Source organism: Ambystoma mexicanum, chromosome 13, assembly GCF_040938575.1.
Source record: "Ambystoma mexicanum isolate Mex_15411 chromosome 13, UKY_AmexF1_1, whole genome shotgun sequence".
NCBI lineage: Eukaryota > Metazoa > Chordata > Amphibia > Caudata > Ambystomatidae > Ambystoma > Ambystoma mexicanum.
In genome coordinates, this window is record NC_090938.1 from 436879888 (window position 1) to 436903065 (window position 23178).

Consider the following 23178-nt stretch of genomic DNA (forward strand, 5'->3'; position numbering starts at 1 on the left):
GACCTACGCCTCTTGGACCTACCCTCGGCAGCTGCGGCCTGGGACGCGGCACCAGACTCCTCACTCCCCGACGAGATGACAACATGGGAGGGGAACAGGGCCTTGCATCTCCGGCTGGCGGTGCAATCCCTGCCGCTTTGCTCTACAGCACCCTCTCTACCCTCTTCATTAGTTGATGCTGCAGACAGGGAGAGATAGAACACAGGCATCAGGACACTGTACAATGGACTGATACATACATGACATTTGTACATGAGTGGCAGTGTCAAACTTCAGACATGGCATCACACTCCCCAACACACATGTCATTTCAACTTACACACATGAGCAAATCAACAGGAATGTTGCACCAGGCAGCACCATCCATACACAAACAACAGCATGAGCAGCCGAAGGTGAGCCTGACATCACATGTAACACGGGGAGTGCACAACACATGTATACACGCCACCAGACTTATATGCATCTGTACATCTCCACCACCTGTCGCAGTGATAACATCGCAATCCATGTCACATCTGGCAATCAGCCTCCATGTCCCACATGTCAGTGTCACATGCATCCATGTTGCATCACAGTTGCACACTTGTCAAATACACACACATGCACATGTACATAGTGCAGATACATGCAGCAGGAACCAGCATCCATGTGTGACACCACAACCATGCCACAGTACAGACACATACATTTTTACATGTGTGCACCCCCACATGCATTTGCCCAGCATGCTTACCAATACATACACCATCGATGTGTCCCACATTAGTGCCCTTGGATTTGTGAGGCGCACAGCTGATGATTGCTACAAGCGGTGGAATGTCCTGAAACGCAGAGCAAAGAACAAGCTGGCTTCCAATCATGCCTCTACTCTGGTGACTGGCGGTGGGTCTCCACCAGAGGACGACCAACTCACTGAGCATGAGTCTGTCGCTGGAACCTTCGTCACAGAGGAACAGATCTGAGGCGTGGGAGACCTACCAGATCTTGAAGCATTGTCCAGTGAGTGCCCATGCATGTGTGTGCAATCCATGTGTATGTTGCTTGGGTGATGTGTTCTGATTGAGTGCCAGGTGAGGCTGTGTAGTCATGACTGGTATGGGTCACCCATGTGGTTCCTCCAAACCGTTCGCCAGCCTTGGGTTTGGGTATGACAGTACCCCTTCTGAACACAGTAGCCAATTTGCACAAGATTACTGCAGTTGCCCTTCAACTGTCATCTTGCAACAACATTGTTCAAAATGTTTTCCTGTTCATTCAGCCTGATTGTTTCAATCCTTGCCATTTTTACGATGCATTTTTCTGCCCTACTGCCACAAATGTGACATACTTCTGTCATAGATTACACCCCACAATGGCCCACATTTATTACCTTGTTATGGGAATGATTTAACCATTCAGACTGATTGAATAATGGCCTGCACACAATAATTTTTTGGCCCTGTTTGAATGTTGAACATGACTGTTGTCTTCTGTTGAAGTGACTAACCATTGATGTATCCATCTGCCTGCCATCACTGTATAATTGAACACTGGATCTGTTGCAGCGTGTGGCACATGCATGTTTGTCACACTATTTTGCATGTTGTATCTCATGATGTCCATCTCACATGGATGGGTGACAGTACTTATTTCCTACCATATGGCTGTACTTGTCAAATGCACCATGGCTATTCTACGTGCCATCTGTGTGGTGGCATGTGTCATGTATGTGCATTGGACATGTCACTCACAGGCTAATGTGCGATGCCAGTGCTATCCAGCAAGCTGCACATGTGTTGATTTTCCATCTTGGAGTCCTCAGTGTCTGCTTCTTGCCTCCCCTTCCAACTAATTGACAGTGCATGCATGCCATGGTTATAGTCATGTGGGACATGTGTAATTTATGTACTGGATCTCTGCCTCGTCAGGCCTATGTGTGTGCTATGGTGCACATGCCTGTTTCCATTTGTTATCTTTCATGTTTTTGCAGGTGATGAGGCACTTGATGCTGGATGCTGTTGAGGAGGAGGAGATGGTGCAGACCCAGGAGGAATCACAGCCACAACCGGGCACCACTGGAGGACATGGAGTGGTGGTGGGTGAAAACCCATTTGTCCTACAAACCATGCTGTCCAGGGGTGTCACTGGGTACACCTCTGCAGACCTCTATGAATCAGGTGCTGAATCAGACAGTGAGACATATGTGCCGTCGCAGGTGAGTGTTTCTGGCAGGGATGCTGTTCTGTCCAACCCACCTGCACCGGGGGTAGACCCCTCTATGGGGATTTCAGTGTTGGTAAGTCCGCCTTTGGCGGTTACGGATGCAGGGTCACACTCCACAATATTTACTCCTGTTCCTGGGCCAGCAGATCAAAGGAGGAATGCAGTCCTGCAGCCTCAGGCAGTGCCAGCACAGCAATGTACAGATCGCCTTGCCCCAAACAGGTGTGGTGCCCGTCAACGCGGTGTCCGTGCGCCACCAGGCAATACAGTGTGGGAGAACTCCATGTACAGTATTGCAGCACAACAGGGAGCATCGTGTGAAATGATGGCTCAGGCAATGGATAGGGTGGCCACTTCCATTCTCCCCCCTGAAAGGCAGATGAAGCTCCAGCAGCAGGCAACAGACTCCATTTGCCACTCACGCAGGGAGGACATGTTGGCGTCCAACAGGGACGGACGGCTGGACTGGAGGCTCTGAGCGAAGCCATATCTGTAGAGTCACAGGCCCACAGGGAAGCCCTGAGGTTAGAACACGGTTCCTCAGAGATACTCTGGGTGAACTTGAGGCTTCCCGGAATTTTAGGTCAGAACTGCAGCTGGAGCAGCTCATACGTTCACTCTCAGCTGAGTTCCAGGCAACCCGTGTGGAGATCCGAGCATCACGCGAGGCCATGCAGGCAGAAATGCGGGCAACCCGTGAGGTGCTGCATGGGGATCTCCGTACCATCATCCTGCAGAACCAAACCTTCCAGACCTGCATGCTTGCTGCCATGGAGGACCATACCAGGGCTTTGCATGGGCTGCCTCCCATATCACGGCCACCTCCTGATGTAGCAGCAGAGGGTGAAGAGAGCGACAGCAGTTCTCCCACTGTAGCGTAGCCGTGCAGGCCATGAGCCCATGGAGGTATTTTTTTTTCTCAACATCCACGCATGTGGGTGTTGGGATGCACCCTGTACCTTGAACCTCCTGGGTGGCCTTCCCCCCCCGGTCCACACATGGCCATTTCTGATTTTCTTTTTTTTTACAGTGTGTTGCTTTGTGTGGCTCCCGTGGGCATCCACTGTGTATTCCAGCTGGGCACATGCAGTCTTGTCCTGTCTTTGGGTTAGATGCTTGGTTTCCTGACACACACACCCCTCCTGCTTCCCCTTTCCATGGGCTTGCAAAGGGTGTGACCAAGTGACAGTAACTTACACAGTGACATTGGGATCCCATGAGTTGTGTGGGCAGTATGTAGTCAAAACTGTGTGTACATCCCTAGTGGGGATTGTTGTTGGATTGTACACTGCATGGTGTATTGATATGTGCTTGTGCATCAATGTCTTTCTCCTTATATACATGTAGGTTCTTCATGTCTTCACAAGGCCGTCTCCTTTGCAGATGCAGTTCATGTAGTATGCAGTACACTGAGACATTTGCCTGACAGCAACACTCTGCAGTTGGAAGGGGTCGATGTGCTGCCTTAGTCAGGTTGTGAGACTTGCAGTACTTCAATTTTTTACTGTCATATATGGACACGGTTTCATCCTGAACTGATGTTTTGTGTTGCTGGTAAGTATTTGTTCATGTGTGCTGTTTCTTAGTGATTGCTGAACGCATATTGTCTGTGGCCTGTTTACATTAGGGACAGTGCACTTTGTGACACTTGTGTCATGTGTTGTGCATTCATTTGGTTGCTTTCACATTGCATGCCATGCCATGGTGTGTTGGGTAGCAGAGATGGGGAGGGGTTGGGTGACATGGTACTATTTGTATGTGGTATTTTGCAAGGGGGTAGTCATTCCTGCTGCATGAATGCGTGTCTTTTTGTGACACAGCATTGGGTGTTTTTAAGTAGGATGGGATGCACACAATGTAACACTTCCAGGTGAACAATCTCAGGCTGGTATGGTTGTGACAGTTGACTGTCCCTTTTGTCATCATCATTGATTGTCAGCTGGTATGTGCCAGGCCTGTGTGCACTCCGCAGGGGTGGGATTTTAGGTGAAGTAATTTGCCACAAGCTGGGCATGGGCTGCCTCACCACGTGCCCTTTCACCTCCCATGCGCAGCGGGCGTGCATGTGGTTGGGGATGTGGGGGCACCACCATGTCCACCACACGCCCCGGCGGGTTGCAACGTTGTGCAGGACACATGCTGCCACTATGATCCTGCACACTACTGGGGGCGCAAATAGCAGTTGCCCACCAGAGCAGTCAAGGGAGAGAAAACGTGACTTGAGCACTCCGAATGTGCGCTCCACTATGCCTCGGGTTGCAATGTGGGCTGTGTTGTATCTTACCTCGGTTGGTGTGGTGGGGTTCCGAATTGGCATCATCATGTAGGTGCTCAGAGGGTAGGAACTGTCCCCTGGGGAGGTGATAATGGTAGTCATTAGTGGGGTTTTCCCATTTCTCAGTTTCAGACATGCATGCATGTGCAGAGGCATTTATACTCACCAATTAGCCATGTGTTGCCATGCCGGCCAGCTTCCAGGTCCCGGTTTAGGGGTGACATTCTGAATATGAAACTATCATGGCTGGACCTTGGATAGTTGGCATATACTGAGGTGATGATTTCCTTGGCATCACATACAACCTGCACGTTGATGGAATGCCACTGCTTGCGGTTCCGATAGATGTGCTCAGTGGCCCTGGGTGGACGTAGAACCACATGGGTGCAATCAATGGCACCTAGCACTTTGGGGAAGTGTGCCACCCCGTAAAATTGCTGGACAACAGCCTGCCTTTCTGCAGGTGTTCTGGGCATGTATATGTGCCTGGGGACTGAGGGGCGTGCAGTCATGATGGCCAACACCTGGTGTAGGCAGCATGACTGCGTGGCCTGTGACACCCTCCCCACTATGGCACTTGTCCGCGGAAATGAACCAGTAGCCAAGAAGTGCAGTACATTGAGCACCTTTTCCAAGGGGCTCAGTGCTTGCGAGTATAGGGTGGGTGATGTGAGGTCATCCTCCCACTCCCTCACCAGGTCTAGGATTATGTGTGGTGGAAACCTGTACCTCCCATACACCTGGTCATCAGGCATCCCAAAAAGGCTGGTCGTGGGTAAAAAAATGCGGGGCCTGGCTATCCTCCTCCTCCTCCGGTGTCCCACGACCACTGCTGCGAGGAACGGTATATTCATCGTGGCGTCTGAGCTTGTTTGTTGTTTGCGCGCATTTTTATGCTGCGCAGGGCCGCTTACGCCTGCTTCCTGCTGGCGTACGTGTTTCTGGATTAGTGCGTCTTTTTTGACGCACACCTTTCCCATGTTCGATTCCATGAATAAGTGTTGTTGGCGCGCGCGTGGCCGTTGCGAGCATTTACCTCATGTACTTCCCCGTAACGCCCACATTTTCACGCGTTGTTCCCCATTCTGCGTGTTACGCCCCGTGTTACGCCCACTTTTGTTGTGTGCGCTGCGCTATGTGCGCTTTCCCTGTGCGCATAGCGCACGCCGTTTAATCGCCACCCACGATTTTAGCGCACATCCCAGGATTTACACGCACACTGAATTCTATGAATCGATGTGCACGGCTTTGGCACGCATGCGCTGCGATTTTCACGCTTGCGCTGCGATTTTCAAGCTTGCGCTCCCCTTTTCGGCGCACATTTATTCCATGAATCGGCCCGTTAATTTATTTTAAAAATGTAAAATATGTTATTAATATTCAAACATGTACAGCATGCAAAAGGTAAATTAACAATGACCTAATATAAAAAATAAAAGTAATATCAAACTGCAACATCTTATCAAATCACATGATTCTTAAAACACTTTCGGTTTCATTTAAAAAAAGTGCTTTTTGTAAACCAATACGAAGTATATTTTCATGTCATCACATTTTATTACACCTTTACCTATTGGTTAAAATTCAAGCATGCTTTTAAATGAAAGTACGTATTGTGTTAAACATGTTGTATTACTCTTTCTGCAAAATCTTTGACACAGTAAGAAATTCTACAGTTATTACAAAGATCAAATTTGACGAAGAATATTGATAAACATTCATTATACGTGCATGTTTGTGAGTTTAAAACATTGTATTTTTTTTTATTTATGGAAACATTACAAATAACACTCTTTAAGATGTATTAAAACATAACTCATTTTACTTTAATTAATATAGAACTCATTATATTTTACAGTACTTTTACCAGGGTCCAAAATGTCATGCTGTAAGCCACTAGCCACAAACACAAGTCACTCGCCCTAACTTCCGAAGGAGGGGCAGTGGATGAAACGCATACACGCAAGCAAAAACTTCAAAATAATTGTAGTCCTAGTACTAACCTTGACAATTACATATCAGAATCCAATTGTAAAAAAGAGAACTATAAATATTTAATCACCAGATGTCATGGGGTACAGGACTTCCTTAACTGGGTCGCTTTTCCAGTTCTGGAAGTGGCTTCCAGGGCGTGGAAACCGTGGCGGCTGTAAATTCTGTTTGACCTCAACCGACAATGCCATTTTTTGGCCACACACAAGATGGCCTCACTTTCGGTTCTGGGGACGATGCATACACGGGAGGCCAATGCTACTTCAGCATTCAGCGACTACCTGGAAGATGCGTTGCAACGCTACAGGTAACTCTGTACCTGCAGTTGAAGTTCCTTGTTTCTTTTTCTGCTGTCTTTCTGTGTTCCTTGCCTTGCCTGTTCCCTGTGCTCCTCGGCTCCCGCTTCTGGAATCCTTCCTCCTTTGAGCCCTGGAATCCACCCTGTGCCTTCTTCTGTGCACCCAAAGACAGCATCAATCTGTGTCATCTGGAGATCCGCTGCTTACATTTCCTTGGACGTTTTCGGAGAGGGGGGGTTCCTCTGTCTTTCCGCTTGTGCCTCTTGGGGGTCACTTACTACCAGTTGCTTATCAGGCTGGTGGTGTCTCGGAGTGATAGGTTGTACCTCTAAGCACCAAGGCGTCCACGACAAGCCCAGGTGAGAAACGTTGCTGACAGGTTGCGATGCCACCTATTACAAGAAAATATGGACCAAGTCCAAGAACTGGTTGGAGCAGTACAAACTTTGACTGCAGAAAGTAGAAAACGCCAGGCTCCATCAAGACTTTGCAGCTAGGGAATCTATACATATGGACCCGCCCTTTGGACATTTGGCATTTGGAAAAAAACAACGGTTCACCGAAAAAACGTAGAGTGTTTGGATGCATGTACCGTCCAATTCACTTTTTCGACCACACCAGTTTAACTTGGATAGAGCATGTTTTGACATATATAACTCACTGCCAACCAATAGGCAAAGATTGTGCAGGTCCAGAGGTGGCCCAGTTTACATTCTTTTGACAATCGAATATCGGAAGAATTGAAGGTTGGCTGGATTAGGTGCCTCGACCTGCTACCTTGAAAGATCTCATTAATTTGGTCCTTCAGCTGCATCACAGATTACAAGAGTGTAACAGCGAGAAGAAAAGGGGAAAAGGCAGCACTTCCTTGAACTGTTCCTTCTTAACCTCTTATGTCACCCTCAGGAGAAAATGAACCAGAGCCAATGCAGACAAGGGCTGAACGATGGCCCTTAAGAGAAACAAAGACAGCGCCAAAGAACTCTGGGACTATGCATGTATTGTGGAGTGAAAGGCCACCTGGTTCGCGACTGTCATCTAGAGTCCCACCATGGCAAAAGGAAGTTTGCCCCTGCTTACTTTATATTCCCATCCATTGACAATATTACTACTTTGAATGTAGAAACTGTAGTCATTGGATCGTGTTTGACTTTGGTGTCCCGTTAGTAGTAATTTGCATCTTATCTTAATTTACTGCACACTATGTGCTTCTAAAAACCACCACTTTTATCACCACGTAGTGGAGACTGAGCCGTTTCATTCACAAAACAGCACAAATAAATGTACGGCCCAGTTTTCGCTCATGGACTTTATGAGAGAGGTTTTGTAGCTATGATGTAAACTATGATCTGGCAGTTGGTAATGTCTGGGCATTTGCTTTTCACTCCTCTAGCATGTGCCCTAGACATCACCAGCTCAGATTTCTGCTACACAACGTTATGCATAGACCATAATTCAACAGTGTACATTATACGTATTTCTTTTATTTCGGGGCCAAGTGAAAGAAGTCCCCACTGTGCAAGGACTCTCCACCCTTACACTCTCACCAACCTCTCCGTACTCTGCCCCCTTGCGCTACTTCCCAACTCTGTTGCTTCTTTCTCTGGCCCCTCACCAGAGGAATGCTCTTCCCACTGGCATCAAAGCCATTCAATCAATGGAATTATTTAAAACCAGGCTTAAGCTTTGATTGCCAACCATTGAAGATGTACAGATCCCTTCCCCGTTGGTTTCCCAAACCACCCAGCCTGACCAACCTGATGCTAACCAGCTGTACCCAACCTGATGCTAACCAGCTGTACCCAACTGGATGCTAACCAGTACCCAACCTGATGCTAACCAGCTGTACCCAACCGGATGCTAACCAGCTGTACCCAACCTGATGCTAACTAGCTGTACCCAACCTGATGCTAACTAGCTGTACCCAACCGGATGCTAACCAGTACCCAACCTGATGCTAACCAGCTGTACATGTGTACCTTATTTTCGTGTAAATATTGGCCTATGGCTATACTATTATGTCTGTCTGTCCAACTCTTGTTACTTATGTACCAATGCATGTCCCCTCCAGTACCTGGCCCAGGTGCCCCCGTCTAATCATTGAAACCGTGCAAAGTCATCCTGACAAGGGACTGCTTCCACTTCTGGTAGAAGCGTATGACCAACCAACCAAACCAATACATTAAAATAATAAACCAAAACTTGATTTAAAAAAATCATGTTTACATTCCAAGTCTTAATGTTGTCGAGGATCAGAACACAGAGTGATGAGAATTCGGAATGAATACTTATAGGGCAGGCACAGCGCCTCTTGTAGTTCAATACTGAGTAGAACTTCGACCACAGCGAGTGGGCCTGGTCACATGATATAGTCAGAAACCTATGGATAGTCACTACTCATAGCTTTACTTATACTATGTGCCAATCACGGAGTTTAAATGTACTTTTCAAACGGGCGATTTTGCTCTACTGTTTAAAAAAATCTTTGGGAGTACATCAAACCCCTAGTTAGTTCTGGTGCTTAATACTCTCTTATACTGTCGTATACGTATGGAAGTATGTGATACGTATACTTTGTTTTACTTTTTAAAACTCTCGGGCCTCCAGCTTGAAGTCTCGCTATCTTCTTTTCACAGATCACCATAGTATACAACCATTGAATGAACCTCTCCTCCAGTAAAGTTAATTATCAACGTGATTGCATCATATTATTTGTGTGGCTATAATTAAAATAGTTCACGTGCAAAGAAAGAAAAGTAATTTTCTATAATCTGATTTGATGGTCCTTGCCTTGAGAGAGAGGCATCTTCCAATCGGCTGTCCAGGAAAGAGGGCAGCAAATGTCAGTAACTGCCCACGTTTTCTCCTGGCCACCCATGCCTCGCCACCGTGTCTGCAATTTCCCTCCAATTGGCCATTGCCCCCCCCCCCACACCCAGCACTTCCCTTCTCTTGCTACCCCCAGAATGTGCGCACCCTCCACTTGCACCCTATCATCCCTTCACCCTCTGCGCTGCCTCACGTTGTGCCCACTCCCAGCCGTAGTCATGGAAATAGTAAAGGGACTTGCTGCCTTTACTATTTTGCATGGCAATCATTTTGTTTTATAGCTTCTTGTTGGGAAATTGGACATGCTAATTAATTGCGGCTACAATTTCCCTAAAAAGGATGCATTAGTACCCCAATGAAATCCTCAGGGTTCCAATAGTGATGATACCTTCGCTGAAGGATGGGCAAGGATGGTAATGTCCTTAATCCCTCACCAAGGCTGTCGCTTCACTCAGGGCTACCTTAAGCTTAAGTATTTTATCTTAGCTTGTCTTAGGCAAAGATATCTTATTTTGTTATCGCCATATTGTTGGGTTAAGTTATCTTTTGTTATGTTAGGTTTATGAAGGTTTATAAAAGCACACATCGGCTGGGGCCTCCCTCTGGAACAGCCTCCCTGCCACTCTAAAACTTGAGGAGAACCATCTCCGGGTCCGGAAGCACCTCAAAACCTTCCTCTTTGCTTCTGCCTTCTCCTCCCCTGTTTATTCTACTCTCTCTCGGCACCATGCACCTGGCCACCCTCTGTCCTCCGGGCGCAGGTACCTGCTCATCTTGCCACCCTCACGCACTGCCTCCGGGCCACCCCCTGCACTGGGGTCTGTATCTGTACCCATACAGCCCTCCCCTTTTCTTCCTGTACTTTCAGACCTACATGGCCTACTGCCATAAACCTAGCACTTGCCACTTGCTGGCTGCACTCCCATTGTTTGTTGCGTTTTTATTTATTATTTTATTATTATTTTTGTTTTTTCCTTCTCGCTCCGCACTCTCCTTTTGTTCCCCCTTCCATGCACTTCTCCCCCTCTCCCTCTACCTTGCACTTGCACGTTCTCAATGTCACTGGGCCTAGTAATATCGTTGTTTTTGTTCTCCCCTGTTCCCCTTCCCTTGCCTTGTCGCGCTCTGAAACACTTGTGTATGAGCGCGATAGAAATAAAATGTCAATATCAATACCTCTTATCACATCGTATCATCCCAAGTAATAAGTTAAGGTACAGAGACCTCTTAAATTGCCCACTTCCATGCTTGAGACAGTCATCCAGTCGTGTGTCTTTTCTTGAAATCTCTGATTTTTAGTCCTACATTTAAAATGGAGTAGACAAAACCAAAAATCCCAAAGAAACGAACAGGAATGGTTGACTGTCTCATGCATGGAATTGGGAAACCTGAGAGCTCGTTGTAGGACTGTGCTAAAGATGTCATGGTAGACATTTAAGGGGAAGGAGAGGTGAGTGGATCCTGCAAGGGTTGGAGGATCCATACCTGCACACCCTCCTGATCTTGAGAGTTGTGCCGAGAGGGGCAAGGGTCAGGAGGGGCAGTTGCCCCTGGCCTTGCGCTTTGAATGGGGGCTTGCAGGCAATGTGAAGTGAGGATGTATGTTTTCCATTTTTGATGGCCAGGCGCCAAATCTGACAGGGCACCTAGACCTCCTTGTATTTTCACCCTGTTGTTCATTTCCTTTAACCATTGCTGGCCCATAAGCCAGGCCCTCCTGCAGGGCAATTCTCGCCTCTTGAACATCAGACTGCGGGGCACAGCTGCAAGTTTCAACAGCTGTCTGCGGGCCTGTAGCCTGGGAGCAGGCATTTACATGAGCGGCCCCCTTTTCTAATACAAAAACCAAGCAGGTCATCAGCGCTATTGAAATCTGGATGTAAGCATTGCTTCATTAAGTTTTTCATATTCTGAAATCGTAATTCGCAGCGTGTGCCCTTCCTTGTGTTTAACATTCCACTTTGTATAACAACCCAGATGCATTTCTAGTGTGTTAAGCCCCCTCTTTTGCTGCATCCACTTTCGAAGGTTTGCATTCCCTTTCTGGCCATTTCTCCGGTAAAGCGGCGTGTTTCTATAACTGCATATATTGCCAGGTTCACGCATGGGGCCTGGTGGTTTCACAGAAAAGTCAACCAAATGGTAGGCTGCAACATTAAGTGGGTTTCGAGATTCCCTGGGAAATGGACCTCCGATCCACAACACAAATCATCGAAATATATGTTGCATCTTGTCCCCACGTTCCATAATCAAATGTATGCCAACCATTCCTACCCAAAGCACAGTGAATGTTTGGGTGGAGGACTTGCTAAATTTGCTCAATATGAACATTCTAATATGAATGGGATTTGAATGTCTGCTTGGGAGGTTCTATGTGATTTGTCACATTTATTTCATCGCAGGAGAATTCATCGATTTTTTTTGACTGGACGATTTTGCCCCCATATACATTTGCAGCAAAATTCGTAGTAAAACATTCGATTAATTCTACCACGACGAAATTTGCTATGGCAAAAATGACATGTCCCGTTTGCGATATTAGTGTCAAACTGTTGAAGACGCAGGTGTATATTTTGGAAACAGGGAAGATGGATTCCCCACAAAATGTCTGGATCTTGGACAAATCTCCTTTGCTCTCTGTGCCCCGGTCCATGTTAACTGACAAAATTGGGAGTGCATATAAAACTGGCCACCTTCCGACGTGCTCCATAGAAACAAAACAATCATTGGCTGCCATGTTTGGCTTTAGTATAGGCAAAAACAAAGAGGTAATGGCTGGAAGGTTTAGAATTAATCTTAACCACTGGCATTGCTCTGGGCAACACTCCAGACCATCGTTCTTCGCCTGCCAAGCCATTAGAGAAGGGGAAAGACCATATGCATATCAGGCTTGGCCCCACCCCAAAAGGGGCAGTCCAGCCCGAACTGCTAGGTCACATCCCTTCTGCACGAGACCACAAGCATCACCAAACATGTTTCGGTCTTATTGGGCCTCATCAGTGAGGAGTAGCTTGGGACTTTAGGCAAAGCTGCCCGGGTCACCACTAGAGTTCCTCCATAAACCACTGCATGGAGGGAACACTGAGGAGGTTTATTTCCACATGACGTGCGCTCATTTTGGATGTGATTCTTATTACTTAGAAATACAAAACTCTGGGCATATCCGGGGACTCCGACCATGTGACCTACTCCAGCAGGAGCAAGAATGCCACTGGGCGCCCAATCCTTACAGATGCTGATCAAGCTTACTGTCAATGCTCAGTATCTTTTCATTGTAGGAAATCACAATTTTACACAGTACCAAAACAGTTTACCAAAGATAGCAGCTTCAGGGCGCCTAAGGGTCCTAAATGGGTATTTGTTGAGTTAGCATTAATAACATGTGGGTGCAAATGAGATATACGCCTCCTCTAAGGCAAGCATTAGGGGGTTAGGGCGATAAAATGGGATGCACAAAGGGGAGGAGGCCTAAGAAATGAACACTTTAGTGCAAAGGAGTATCCATCCTCTGTAAAGAAGGGTGCTGTGTAGGCTTGGAAACGGTGCATGGCACTGCTTATAGACAGTGATGGCAATGGTGATATGCTTGGCACTCAATAGTGACATACTCAGGGCTCTCGGGGGAACCTTTATTTGGGAGACTAGTCCTCATTTTACCTTTGAAGAGAATTCCAGGGAAGTAGTTACAAATGATTTTTACTGGATCCATTTGGTGGCATGTGGGTTTTTGACATCATCGACCCTACTTTGGAGACTAAGGGCCTCATTACATGGACGGCGGTAAGGGTTAACGGTCACCGTTAATGGTAACAGTGACCGTTAACCCTTACCGCCGTACTATGAGGTCCCTTTGCGGGTTGGGGAATTTAACGCCTGCTTTTTGCAGGCGTTAAAACCCAACCCGCAAAGGAACCAGGGTGCTAATTACGGCACCGCAAATTTGCGGTACCGTAATTAGCACCTTCCCCATTCCCATTATGCCATATGGGGCAAAAATGGGAATGGGGAAGGGCAATGGTGGAAGGGGGAATTACCGCCCCACCAACCTTGGAGTAGGGCGGTAATTCCCCTTTCCGCCAAGGCGGTGCCGGTAATTTACCGGCATGGACCAAGGTGCTAATAGCACCTTGGTCCACCGCCTACCGTGTAATGAGGCCCTTGGCTCCAGTTGCACATGGGAACTTGTTATTAGCGTGAAGTGATTGCCAGTTCTATGCACTGTACAGCCTGTCCCTTGATTATTTGCTTGGACATGGCCTTGTTATCTTGTAATTACAGTCATAATAAGAAACCCAATTCAGGTTGCTCCATCCATAAACTCAAAGGAGGGTCCTTGCGTCTCCTGTTGGTGGCACCACATCACCGCTGGGCCAGTGCAGAAAACAGTATGGGGCCTCACCACATTTTTGGCCCTGGGCCTCACCAAACTCTGTGACAGCCCTGCTCATCTCCATCTACCTGCCTGGGCAATGTTGAGGTAATGTGTGGGCATCTGTGTGATTCCTAATCAGAGCAGTCAGAGAGGAGGCTAGGGGGCAGGGACCCATAGGTGCCCCTCCCATCGCCCTCTGATCTCAAATCTGTATACTTGGAGAAAGAAAGGCGTCCCCACTGCAGATGCATTTACATGAACAGGAAGCCTCTGTGGAGCGTGTCCATGCGATGCCTTTTCGGTTGTGCAAAGCTGAACACAACAGATCCCAGCAGCCGATTGCCTTCATATTTGTTACTTAAAGAAATCAGTGCACCCAGGGGCTGCTTCTGCGTGATATGGCGGGCCTTTGGGGTACATGCTGTGCAATCTACGGGAAAGTGTTCCTCTTGATGCTTTTCACAGGTATGTAATGCAGTGCTTAATTTGTGGGAGGGCTTGCCAGGGCTCAGCCCCAGCACTTATTTCTGAGCCCGAGCACTTATTTCTAATCCTAGCTTGATATGTGGTGGTGTTTTGGCAACTTTATTACTTTAATCATCAGCCAGTCATAGTAATATAAAAACAATAGTGTTCACCGACCTGGATGTCTTCATCTTGTACTTGCTCATTGTTATCACGGAACTTGATAACCCAGGTTGGCAGGGCATGGCTATTTATCCATTTTCTTGAATAACAATGAGTTAGAAGGTGACAATGTTGGGCACTGATGCTGGCCACACCCGCACACTGCTCCAATGAACCTGCTTGACATTTCTGCACATTATCTACTGTAATAACCAGCAAAGCGGGTTGACGACCACAGCAGAGCTGCCAGCTAGGAGCCCCAACACAGGGGCAAGGTCAGTGAAAAGTCCAATATAGCATGAGCACCAAACCAAGGAAGATGATCTTGCTGCAGTGTTTGACAGGCACGTTCATCAGTTCAGCAATGATTTTGCCTGCATTTGCCCAATAATTTACCATAGAAGGAAAGCATGTTGGCTCTTATTTTCTATTGATAAGATTGTTAAAATGATACACTTGCCACTGATAGGATCAGAGCAAAATATGAACAATGTGTTCTAATGAAACACTTAAATATATTATTTCAACACACAATGTTGATTGGCATCTGCAAATCACACCATGCATCCATCACCGTCAATGCACCGGTGGTATATGCAGCCTTAACACCAAATATGTTGGTACTGCATGGAGCAGGCATGGATAGTGTCGTGGAAGAAGTGCGAAAAGCTTAAGGGGCTTGCTTTTAATTCAAGGTTTATAGTATTGAAAGCAGTCAAGGTCCTTGGTCACATCGAAATTATAAACACCTCCATTTCCTGGTGGGAAGTTCCCTTGAGAGCACCGGAAAGTGTGGTCTTAAGCCGCAGTGAAAGACAGCACAGACTGCCGTGCAGTTTACACCAGACCTAACGTCCAGCTCTGCTCATAAGGTCATTGGCCTCTCCCGCGATGCTAACAATTATGTACAGGGAGGAACAATGCTCTTTTGATCACAATATAATGTAAGAAATCAGGTTTAACAGGAAGCAGTGAGCTTCTTACAATAGGGTGAGTTTGAGGGCAACTCTGGCCATGTTGTGGAGGGGAGTAAATGAAACAGTCACCAGGGACAATACACAAGTGGACATACATAAAGGACAACCAACATTGGACATTTTTAAATGCAGGTACGGTACGGCCAGCTTTGTTAGGCATGTGAACATGATGGATGAAGTGCCAAAGTGGAGGCAGAGAAACTGAAGGACCGAGGCAGAGTAGAGGCAAGGGAATATGTTAGCTAGAAGGCAGGTGAGAGGTAGGTTAAGAGGGTAACTCAGAGCCAAGCAGGTAGACTTTTAATTTGGTTTTGAACAAATCGGCGTGGACTGTTTCTCGGATGTCTGGGGGAAGAGAATGCAAGTGGAGTAAGAAGAGAGAAAGAGCAGAAGCAAGAGGAAGCACAGGGAGGGCGAGGAGCCACAAGTGAAGTTGAGTAGGAAGAGCAGAGATTCCGAGAAGGCTTGTAGAGTTGGATAGAGGAGGATATATATAGTGGTGCCTGACCGTGCATAGATTTGTAAACCAGGAGAAGAACTGGCCCTCTTTTGCATCGTCAGCCATCCAGCCTGGTGACAGTACCGGGAAGTAGGTGGGAAGTGAGGGTGTCAGTCCTACTCCTGTTACTTAAGTACCAATGCATGTCCCCTCAACATGGAGACTCTTGGTATGATGTGATTGGTTATTTATAATGCACTTAATACCCAGAGGTTTCTAAGCGAAGACCCGGGGATCGAGCCTGTGTTGCTCCGTGTCGTCTTGCTTCCACGGCGATCACGTTGCAACTGAGCTATCCTCCCGAGACAAAGCAAAGTTAATGACATTGTTGAAAGGACAGAAAGCATAGTTGGGAAGACCAAAAGAGGATGCTGACACAGAAGTCCAGTTTAGCGAAGACACGAGTGGTTAAGAGATGCTTGGCAGTGTTGAAAGGAAGGAGGTGCCTGATCCTCCCAATATTTAGGAGGATGAGGTGAGTGCCGATGCTTGTCCAGGTGATGGTGTATTGTGCCCCTGCCAGGGGCACCTGGATTGTATGTGAGACGAGGCCTCCTTTGTGGTGTATCGCAGTGTGACAGGCTTTGGGCCTCATTACACGGAAGGCGGTAATGGTTAACGGCCACCGTCAATGGTAACGGTGACCGTTAACCATTACCGCCTTACTATGAGGTCCCTTAGCGGGTTGGTGCTTTAACGCCTGCTTTTTGCAGGCGTTAAAAACCAACCCGCTAAGGGACCTTGGTGCTAATTACAGCACCGCAAAATTGCGGTGCCGTAATTAGCTCCTTCCCCATTCCCGTTATGCCCTATGGGGCAAAAATGGGAATGGGGAAGGGCAATGGTGGAAGGGGGAATTACCTCCCCACCAACCTTGGAATAGGGCGGTAATTCCCCTTTCCACCAAGGCGGTGCCAGTAATTTACTGGCATGGTCCAGGGTGCTAATAGCACCCTGGATTACCGCCTTCTGTGTAATGAGGCCCTTTGTGGGTTCGTTTTTCAGGTGGAAGGGAACTGCCTATACATGCAATGGCAGGGTTCTCAGCTAGATCCGTCTGGTGAGGGTACTGTAACTCATCTGGTCTTGTTTTCTTTATTTGCATTCTGCTACTCGTCCTTTCCTTAATACATGCAGCGCGAACAAACTAAAAAACAGGAATGGATCATCTCCATCGTCCTGACATGGGTCAAGTTGCGAGCACTTACAGTTTAAACACTATGGGGGTCATTACGAGGTAGGTGGTAAGGGATTACCGGCACCGGTAAGGACACCGGTGCCGGTAATCCCTTACCACCCTATTCCGAGGTCCCTTAGCGGGTCCCTCTCTTAATACCTGGTTTCACCAAGCGTTATGGAAGGGACCCTTTAAGGGACTTCAGAGCTAATAACAGTACCGCAAATTGCGGTACCGTTATTAGCTCCATCCCCATTCCCATTGAACCCTATGGGGGCTCGAATGGGTATGGGGACTTACCGGGTCCTCCAAGGTTGGAATGACCCGGTAAGTCCCTATTTCGGGACCATGGCTACCTCCAACCTCGTAATGACCCCCAATGTGCATTTTACTGTCTGAGATGAGTACGCTTCTTTGAACACTGACAACAAGTTCCCAAATAGATTGAACGGCCATTTTCGCTCTAGCAGTTCATTTGCCTGGCAGGAAACACTGTCCAGCTAGAATACCCGACTGGGTGGTTTAGATCCAGAGCAGATAAAACATGCCATTTTAAGCATTGGTGACAACAGTGGGCGCATGCCAGCTGCCTCGCCTGGCACATCATTCCGCCACTTCTCTTGGCCACCTGGCATGTTTTTTTGCCACGTCTGTGGTGTCTGCTAGGACCGAGGCGCCCACACCAGGATATCACGTGATGTTACTTTCCTATGAGAGTAGCCGTGTTACATTGAATTCTTTTCTAAATTCAGTGTAAACAGGAAAGGCGTGTGCATCCCAAGCATTCATTAAACATTGATTAATAGGAGACATTAGACATCTTTAAGTCCTGCAATACTTATTTTCAGATTTGCCCGAACATTCCAATAACGGCTAACAAAGTTTATGTCCTGACAAAAACACCCTTTAATTGTAAAGTATACATTTTACTATAGAGTTGAACATTGGTCAAATAAAATGTCTCTTAGAGTACTTGTGCAATGGAATACAGTCTGTAGCTGCTAAAAAGTTCCCAAGTCACCTGTTGTTCTATCCTTTAGCTAATGTGGGCTTTTCACGCAACACTGCTCAGCATTCTGGGTCTTGTAGTTTTGTTTTAGATGTAAGGTCACAATCCCATGCACTCAGGGCGCTGCTGGCTAAAAAAACAGCCATCATGGACAATATGACACATGATGTTTGTCCGCTAGACAACTATGAAATATTAATAATATTACGCTGACCATTTATGTGCACCACTAAATTAATCGACTGCTTTTCTGAGTATTACATTAACCAATACATGGTGTGTACTTATTTTCTAGACCTCAAAAGGATGAAAGGGAAAGACTGAGACCTGTGCTGCTGGGGAACCATGCAAGTAAATACAGAAATCCCCAGAGGGGCCACTAAGCACACACCCCTGTCTTACCACCATACATAAGGCTACCAGGCAAATCCACGCCCCTGGGGGACACCTTACTCTATTCCTGGGCTTTGCTTTTACTTTAGCTTGGCTGCAGTCCACTGCATGCAATTGAAGCGAATCAAGACTACAAATCCCCAAATGCAATTGATGAATGCATCATACCCCATGTGCCTGCTTACACGAACCATGTAAATTAGCTAATTAATCTGTCAGTGAAACCTTTCAATGTGGTTTATTCAATGCTTAGGGAATACATGAACTGCTTAAAGAAATGAAATGCGTATCACTGCTTGGGAATTGTTATTTTAACATTCCAGCAGATTGATGAGTGCTTGAGAAATGAGCAAATACTTTGCTTTGCCTGGGGATGGAGTGATGAGTAGCTTAACTATACATGCTATGTATTGAAACAAGCTTTGGCAATGCCATCAGTTTTGGCTTTTGTGCAGGCTTGGGAAAGGCATTAGCCAGGCACTGCCGTAGTGGTATTAATGGGCCATCAGTGGTGTGAGTACCAGGGCATATACTAGCAGTGCCTGGCAAATGCCTAATACATATAAACAAGGCAAAACTGCTGGCATTGTAACATTGTAAATGCTTGTTTTCAACAGGACTTCAGTGAAGGACACACAAAGTGCTCACAAAAATGGAGTGGCTGATGGTAGACCTTGATAAGACATTTTTATTACACCTGTAGCACGTTTACAGTTCCAATTAAGTCATTGACCCCCCGAAGACTGCTTTGAAAAAACACTGGCAGTGCGCAAAGATTGATGGTAAGACTTGATAAAGGTGGCTCAAAGAGATCCCAGGATGATGTGTTTTGGGCGGGGAGGTCAGGAAGTGGGTGGGAATGGCCATAGGGATTGGCATGGCCATGGGCAGTCAATGGGTGGGTAAATTACCAACCACACATACAAGAGTTGTGTTCCTCCTCATATGGCATTTCTCCATAGCTGTACACTAATGCAATAGTTTTGGCGTATAGGTGGCGCAAGCGCCACCTGACAGCTAGACACAGTGTTGGTAAGCCTTCCGCCAAGACGTCTAAGAAAGCTTAATGGAGCAACAGCCTCTGGTGAGTTCACTAAAAAAACATAGACAAATACATGCATTCTGCGATCCGGTACTGGAAACGTTCGTTGACAAGACTTCCTGTCCAGGTGCAGAAATGAGGAAGGAGATCCCAGTCATGAACAGGAAGTATTTACATGAACCAGGGCCCACCTTTTTCCACCTGCATCTGTTGCCATTCTGCACTCAAATCTAGCTCCGACTTAACACCAGAGTTAAACAACAAATATTTCTGGCCCTGGCATTCAAACTCGGTCCAAGCTAAGAATGTTTGTGGCAGATTCTTAAGGGATCTGACATCTCACAGATGTTGACATCTTAGTTTGTTACGTACACTGGAGAATATTTCGCTCTAGTAGAAGCATCACATTTCTATACAGCTCTTCATGCCAGGCTCCTCCTGCTTCTACGCACTGTAACAAATAGTGCTCTTAAAGCCAAATGTAATGGTACTCAACCTAAACCTCAGGGACACCAAGGGCTGAGTGGGCTCAGGTGGGATGTGAAACTTTAACTGAAGATCGCACACAGAAATCTGAGGCAAGCGCTTTCCTCGCTGAGCTACCCTGCCAGCCATCTTTCGCGAAGATAGATATCGTTCACAGGGGAATGCCGATGTCATCATGGCTATATATGTATATATGTTTAGTAGTCTTGGGAGGTGATTTTTGTCTAAAAAATAGGGAATGGTCCCCCGTTGGGTTAATTCGATGAGACGGGTGACAGATCATTCAGAATATTCCCACCAACTATGGTTGAGCCAAAGGTGTATTCCAGTGGACTTAAATTACTGGCAAGCCTCTATGAGTGCGGTCTCAGCACGGTGAACGTTCGCTTCCCTAATGGCAGACCGGGAAAGCATACCTCTATTGGGACACAAGGTTCTTCTTGCATTGATTATTTGAGTTTTCCGTCAAAACATTGGAAAATGATTGATGTCTTTTATGTGGCGATCATCAGCCCCCAGTTCTAAGACTGAATATATTGAATCCTACTCCAAGAATCCTTCTTCCTCGGTTATCTGGCACAACACTAGAGAATGCCACAAGGAGAGTGAGGTGGACTCCAAGATTACAGCCAGAAATAGAAGAAACCTACTTGGTAATAATTTAACTCTAATAAATTCCCGATTGGATGGCTTGTCCACTCCTAATATTATCATAGACAACTTTGAGCTTTTGACAGCCCATATATCTAAAGAATTCACGATTCCTTGTAAAAAATATACTGCCATCCAATACACCCGGTCGTTCAATTCTGAGTGCACCAATGCCAAGACGAGGCTATTCAAATTGCTAAAATACAATCACCCCGCATCCAGGTTGGAGATCATAGAAGCAAGACAGTCGTACAAAAAAATGATTTTCAAAAGGAAGAAAGAAATCGAGCAGGAGACTCGTAGAAGCGGCACATAATGGCAATACAAAACAATTCTGGGGACCGGTTACAAACGGTGCTCCCCATAACTCGATGGAAAGAGGTCTGGAGTCTATGGTCCTGGACCATGTTTGGCGCAGAGCATTATTCAACTCTCTATAAAAGCTTCTTTTACGGTGAAGAACTTAGGGTAACGGCCTCTTTGCATTGAGCCGATTATGAATAAGGGAGATCCAGCATACGGGGCAAAGCTGCCTTTTACTATCCATGAAATCCCTATGGCAATAAAGGCCCTAAATACAAGCCGTAACCCCAGGCCCGATAGCATCTCCGCTGACCTAATGCAGGCCTGGGTGGAGTTATGGGCTCCACTGCTCGCAATTTATTTCAATGCCCTAATTAAGATGATTGTAATTCCTAAATCCTGGTGTCTCGCCATTATTCAGTCGATCTATAAAAAAGGTACCAGAGGGAGCCCAACATCCTATAGACCTATTTCGCTATTGGGTTCTATATTAAAAATCTTCGGTTGGGCATTGTTAGCCAGAGTAGAAGAATGGTCCAATCCATATAATATTCTATCCCTGGTCCAGTTGGGCTTTAGACCTGGTTTCGGCACTGGTGACCAGACCTTGAATTTGTATTTAATAGTGGCTAGTTCACTTTTCCTTAAGAAGGTGCCGATCTACCTTTCCTGGCCATCATGGGTCTGGGCACTGCCTTTGACAAAGTCAATCCTTCCAAGCTATGGCAGGTGCTCGGATCCATGGGGTGCCCGGGTGGAATTTGGGATTTACTATTTGGCAGTGATGATAATACCTACCCCTGTGTTAGTAATGGAATCCATGGACATTGTACTTCTCAATTTTTAGTGGAAGCAGGTGTGTGCCAGGAATGTGCCCCCCCCCCACTTGGATATTTCCATCTATCTTGTCACTTTTACACAGGTGACATGACACGCATCTTCTTTTCCTTCTCTTCCTTTTCTGACTCCCTTCCTTCTAGCGTTTCAAGATGCCTGGCTGCTATCGAATCTTGGATGACTCCTCACTTTATCTTAATTCTACTAAAACTGAGCTCCTCTTATTTCCTGCTAATACTCGAACACCCCTTTGTTCTCCACCCTTTCTCCGCTTTCCTTCTACTCCTCCTTCCTGCTTGTCCTCTGCTAAAAATCTTGGTGTCATATTCGAACCTTCTCTCTTCTTTTCTGCTCACATATCTCAACGCTTTCATCTTTACAACCTCTATCACCCTCCGCCGTTCCTATCCTTTTCTGCTACTAAACTTCCAATTCTTTCACTTATTTTTTCCGTATAGATTACTGTGCTGGCCTATCAGTTGGTCTTCATAGCTCCCATTTCACACTACTTTGTTCTATTTATAATGCAGTCCTTTGTCTTTTGTCTTCTTAGCCCTCGCACGTCGATCACTTCCTCTCTCCTCGCACGTCCATCACTTCCTCTCTCACCGCACGTCCATCACTTCCTCTCTCCTCGCACGTCCATCACTTCCTCTCTCACCGCACGTCCATCACTTCCTCTCTCATCGTACGTCCATCACTTCCTCTCTCCTCGCACGTCCATCACTTCCTCTCTCCTCGCACGTCCATCACTTCCTCTCTCACCGCACGTCCATCACTTCCTCTCTCATCGCACGTCCATCACTTCCTCTCTCATCGCACGTCCATCACTTCCTCTCTCCTCTCGCATGTCCATCACTTCCTCTCTCATCGCACGTCCATCACTTCCTCTCTCATGTCTATTTCTTTTCTTCCCTTTGACTCTCGTTTTCTTGTCATTGTCTTTAAATGTTCCCATGGATTTGCTCCTCCCTCTCTCTACTCTCTGATTTCTCTCTACTCTCTATCCTGCCTATCCTGCACTCTGCGGTCCCAAACTCAATTCTTCCTCAACTACGTCCCTCTTGAGCCCCTTCTCGCTTTTGTTCTTTCTCACTCCTTGCTCCTGAACTCTGGAACCTCTAACTATTCACTCGACTTCCTCGTTGCATCTCTTTTGTACCAGCCTTAAAACTCATCTCCTTTCCACTCTCTCAAGTTAATTT

General features: G+C 46.6%; 1 protein-coding gene across 1 annotated transcript in view; it reads left to right on the forward strand.

Moving 5' to 3' along the window:
• The first annotated feature begins 14252 nt into the window (after positions 1-14252).
• Positions 14253-23178, forward strand: part of CD79B (CD79b molecule) — a 159403-nt gene continuing 150477 nt past the window's right edge. The window contains exon 1 of the mRNA XM_069634047.1: positions 14253-14437. Coding sequence (XP_069490148.1) covers positions 14371-14437 — 67 coding nt within the window. The 5' untranslated portion in view covers positions 14253-14370. The remainder of the gene's footprint in view (positions 14438-23178) is intronic.